The following is a 5009-nucleotide window of genomic DNA, read 5'->3' as shown; positions in this document are numbered from 1 at the left end:
ACCAACCTATGTCAGTATGTCACGATCTTCCATTTTAGTGTTTAATTAAATACAACATTCAAAGAATTTGACTAACTAATATTTTAATCTATTTACATAAATAGAAAAACAATTAGCTTACAATAACATATAGGTCAGTGATATGTTTTTATATAAATGTGAATGGTGAAAATGATAAAATTCGAGATTTGACAAAGTAAACGGCAAATAATTAAAGAGAGAATTCAATATATTGACTTCTTTGTCCTCTATTAACAAGTGACAACCCATATAGGTCAATTATCACGGACGAGTCAACGAAATCAGAATTCCCAATTTTATAAAGGACCTAAGATAACAGTAATGTCCAAGTTGTATCAATGAACACAAACCCAGAACGAAAAACAAAAAAAAAAACACTTACCAATTCACTTATCTCATTCAAGAGATAGAGAATGCTTCGTGGTTGTGATCTTCAACTTCTTTTGATCATATCCATAGTTTTGAGCTCTTCTCTTTTAGCTTCCGCGACCGTTGAAGAAGCAAATGCTCTTCTGAAATGGAAATCAACTTTCACGAACCAGACAAGTTCTTCAAAGCTATCTTCTTGGGTCAATCCAAACACAAGCAGTTTTTGCACCAGTTGGTATGGTGTTGCCTGCGTGCGCGGTAGCATCGTGAGGTTGAATCTTACGAATACCGATATCGAAGGTACTTTCGAAGATTTTCCTTTTTCGTCTCTCCCCAACCTCACTTATGTTGATCTCAGTATGAACCGTTTCTCCGGGACCATCTCTCCTCTATGGGGAAAGTTCTCTAAACTCGTCTACTTCGATTTGTCGATTAACCAGTTAGTTGGCGAAATCCCACCTGAGCTTGGTGATTTGAGTAATCTTGATACTCTCCATCTTGTTGAGAACAAGTTAAATGGTTCCATTCCTTCTGAAATCGGTCGGTTAACTAAGGTTACAGAGATTGCCTTGTACGACAATCTTTTAACCGGACCCATACCTTCTTCTTTTGGAAACCTTACCAAACTAGTTAACCTCTACCTCTTTATTAATACTCTTACTGATTCAATTCCTCCAGAAATAGGTTTCCTACCCAACCTTAAAGAGCTATGTCTAGATAGAAACAACCTAACCGGTAAAATCCCTTCCACTTTTGGTAACTTGAAGAATGTAACCCTTCTCAACATGTTTGAAAATAAGCTCTCTGGTGAAATCCCTCCTGAGATTGGTAATATGACCGCTTTAGATACCCTTAGCCTCCACACAAATAAGCTTACAGGATCTATTCCTTCTACCTTGGGAAATCTCAAAAACCTAGCCATTCTTCATCTTTACCTCAACAAGTTTACTGGTTCGATTCCGCCGGAACTAGGCAACATGGAAAAGATGATTGATTTGGAGATAAGTGAGAACCAACTCACTGGTCCTGTTCCTAATACATTTGGAAAGTTAACCGTTTTGGAATGGTTGTTCCTCCGTGATAACCAGCTCTCTGGTCCGATCCCACCGGGAATTGCTAACTCTTCAGAGCTCACCGTCCTGCAACTCGACACCAACAACTTCACCGGTTTCTTGCCTGATACCATCTGTAGAAGTGGCAAGCTTGAGAATCTCACGCTAGATGATAATCACTTCGAAGGTCCTGTTCCCAAGAGCCTGAGAGACTGCAAGAGCTTGATCAGAGTGAGATTCAAAGGAAACAGCTTCTCCGGAGATCTCTCTGAGTCTTTCGGAGTTTACCCGACTCTCAACTTCATTGATCTCAGCAACAACAAGTTTCATGGGCAACTTTCACCCAAGTGGGAAAAAAGTCAGAAGCTGGTTGCACTCATCCTATCCAACAACAGCATCACTGGAGCCATCCCACCTGAGATTTGGAACATGACACAGCTAAGTCAGCTCGACCTATCTTACAACCGCATCACCGGCCAACTCCGAGAATCAATCAGCAAAATCAATCGTATATCAAAACTCCAACTAAACGGGAATCAGCTATCAGGAAAAATCCCTTCAGGAATCAGACTCTTATCCAATCTTGAGTATCTTGATCTATCCTCAAACAGATTCGGGTTCGAAATCCCCGCAACGCTCAACTCCTTGCCAAGACTATATTACTTGAACCTGAGCAGAAACGACTTGGATCAAACCATCCCGGAAGGTCTAACAAAGCTCTCTCAGTTACAAATTCTTGACCTCAGCTACAACCAGCTCGACGGAGACATATCATCACAATTCAGCTCCTTGCAAAACCTTGAAAGACTCGACCTCTCACACAACAATCTCTCAGGTGAAATCCCACCAAGTTTCAAAGATATGCTAGCACTAACACACATCGATGTATCAAACAACAACCTCTCAGGTCCAATTCCAAACAACGCAGCCTTTCGAAACGCAACTCCAAACGCATTAGAAGGTAACAGAGACTTATGTGGTGATAACAAAGCCTTGAAGCCATGTTCATCAACCACAGAGAAGAAAAAATCGAACAAAGATCGAAACCTAATCATCTACATACTAGTTCCAATCATCGGAGCAATCATCATCCTCTCCGTCTGCGCCGGAGTCTTCATCTGTTTCCGTAAACGAAACAAACAAATCGAAGAACACACAGATTCAGAATCAGGAGGCGAGACACTATCAATCTTCAGCTTCGACGGCAGAGTCAGATACCAAGAGATCATCAAAGCAACAGGAGAGTTCGATCCAAAACACCTAATCGGAACCGGAGGACACGGCAAAGTCTACAAAGCGAAGCTACCAAACGCAATCATGGCGGTGAAGAAACTAAACGAAGAAACAGACTCATCGATCTCAAATCCATCGCTAAAACAAGAGTTCCTAAACGAAATCAGAGCACTAACCGAGATCCGTCACCGGAACGTCGTGAAACTCTTCAGATTCTGCTCGCACCGCCGCAACACGTTCCTGGTTTACGAGTACATGGAGAGAGGGAGCTTGAGGAAGGTTTTGGGGAGCGATGACGAAGCGAAGAAGCTAGATTGGGGTAAGAGGATCAACGTTGTGAAAGGTGTGGCTCATGCGTTGTCGTATATGCATCATGATCGGTCTCCGGCGATTGTTCACCGTGATATTACCAGTGGGAACATACTTCTCGGTGAGAATTACGAACCGAAGATCTCTGATTTTGGTACGGCGAAGCTTCTTAAACCGGATTCTTCGAATTGGTCCGCCGTTGCTGGTACCTACGGCTACGTTGCTCCAGGTACATTTTTTGACCCGTTAATGAAATTGGATCTGGATTTTACCTGGGTAGGTTCGGGTCGGGTCGAAATCACCCGTTAGATTTTTAGAGTGGACATTTTTGGTTTATTTGGTTTAAAGTTTAAACCATATAGAAATTTAAAAACCAAAATTATTTGTTTTGGTTCAAAAAAATTATGCTTATAGGTTGAATTTGGTTTAGGTGTGTGTAACCAAGAACAAAAGCAAAAAAATTGCAAATTAAGTAAAACAGTTAGAATTTGTTCTATTATAAATTTATAACCAAATAAAAACGAAGATTTTGTAGTTTGGTTTGTTTAGGGTTTATCCATTTATGAAATTTCTAGTGGTGAAAATTTTGTTTTAGTTTTGATTTGGTTCAGCTTTTAAATATATAAAAATTTTACAAAAACAAAAAGAACACATTAGTTAGATATATAACATTAGACCATCTAAATTTTGTAATATAAATCATTTATAAATTTGGTTACGAAATAAAATTTACTTTGAATTCTTTTTCTCAAATACTAACTGATTTTGTTTGGTTACTCATTTGGTTTGATTTGAGTCTATGCTTAAAAATCCTGTTTTGGATTTAGCATATAACAAATTGATAGTATCTAATATGTTTGTGAAATTGGATGTGACAGAGCTAGCATACGCAATGAAAGTGACTGAGAAATGCGATGTATATAGCTTTGGGGTGCTAACACTAGAAGTGATCAAAGGAGAGCATCCGGGAGATCTAGTTTCAACTTTGTCATCTTCCCCTCCGGACACGACTCTATCATTGAAACAAATTTCCGACCACAGGCTACAAGATCCGACAGCAGAGACCAAAGACGAGATCCTAGAGATTTTGAAAGTTGCATTTTTGTGCTTACACTCTGATCCACATTCTCGCCCAACAATGCTCTCTATCTCCACTGCTTTTTCTTAGAACCTGTCCCTTCTCTGACTTCTTTTACCAAACATATAGTTTATATATACGCAGTGTCGTGCTTACCCCTTCAAATAAAGGGCAATTGCCCACAGCCACAATTTTTAGAATTGATTTTTAGGCCACATTATTAAAAATATCTGGTTTGTTTAGAAGGTTTAAGTTGTCTTAGATATTGATTTTGCTTAAATTTTGATCTATGTTAGCATAATTCCTTTTGTTATATATATTTAAACCCTTAACTTTGTTATAGTTAACATTTAGCATTAAACCCTTATCGTTAACATTTAGCATTAATAAATTTCCTAGAAACGAGTTTTTAGTTTTTATTTGCAATTGTTAATAAAAACTAAAATCCAGTACTTTATTCAAGATTAGATTTATAACCCGCGCAACGTGGGATTATAATTTTTTATTATTAATATGAACCGTTGAATATAATTATAATTATTTAATATTAAAAATGTAAATCTATATAGATGTCAAATTTATTTTATTAACTGATATATAACTTATCCATTTCTTTTAATATTTTTTCATAACTAATTCTTTCTTTTATTATTTGGTATAAACTCGTTGTCTCTTGCATTTACTCTCTTTTCACATTCTATTATTTCACTTATAATATACTAATTATGAAAACATATCATAACTATTTTTCATTTTTTCATCTTCCAATACTCTTTTTTATCAGTTGAGTGATCATTATTTACTAACATAGACGTAAAATAATCTTAGAAAATATATTCATCATTTGTCGCAAAGTTTCTTTAACAGTGTTGTACTACACGTAAATTTCGCTTTATATTAATGAATCTCATAATTGGACTCGTTACTATCCATAAACATCATATTAT

At 37.2% G+C, this 5009-nt stretch overlaps 1 protein-coding gene across 1 annotated transcript; it reads left to right on the top strand.

Annotated features, from left to right (window-relative positions):
- LOC104736907 (MDIS1-interacting receptor like kinase 2-like) lies at positions 224 to 4375 on the top strand. Its single transcript, XM_010456993.2, has 2 exons — positions 224 to 3213; positions 3863 to 4375. The coding sequence occupies exons 1-2, from the start codon at positions 435 to 437 to the stop codon at positions 4150 to 4152; spliced, it is 3069 nt and encodes a 1022-aa protein (XP_010455295.1). The 5' UTR covers positions 224 to 434; the 3' UTR covers positions 4153 to 4375.

Source organism: Camelina sativa, chromosome 13, assembly GCF_000633955.1.
Source record: "Camelina sativa cultivar DH55 chromosome 13, Cs, whole genome shotgun sequence".
Classification (NCBI taxonomy): Eukaryota; Viridiplantae; Streptophyta; class Magnoliopsida; order Brassicales; family Brassicaceae; genus Camelina; species Camelina sativa.
This window is presented reverse-complemented; position numbering and strand designations above follow the sequence as displayed.

Bases quoted from the DNA above. Each gene is read 5' to 3' on its own strand.
- LOC104736907 (XM_010456993.2), top strand. From the start codon at position 435: ATGCTTCGTGGTTGTGATCTTCAACTTCTTTTGATCATATCCATAGTT. The intron at 3,214-3,862 runs GTACATTTTTTG...TGGATGTGACAG, and splicing joins CTACGGCTACGTTGCTCCAG to AGCTAGCATACGCAATGAAA.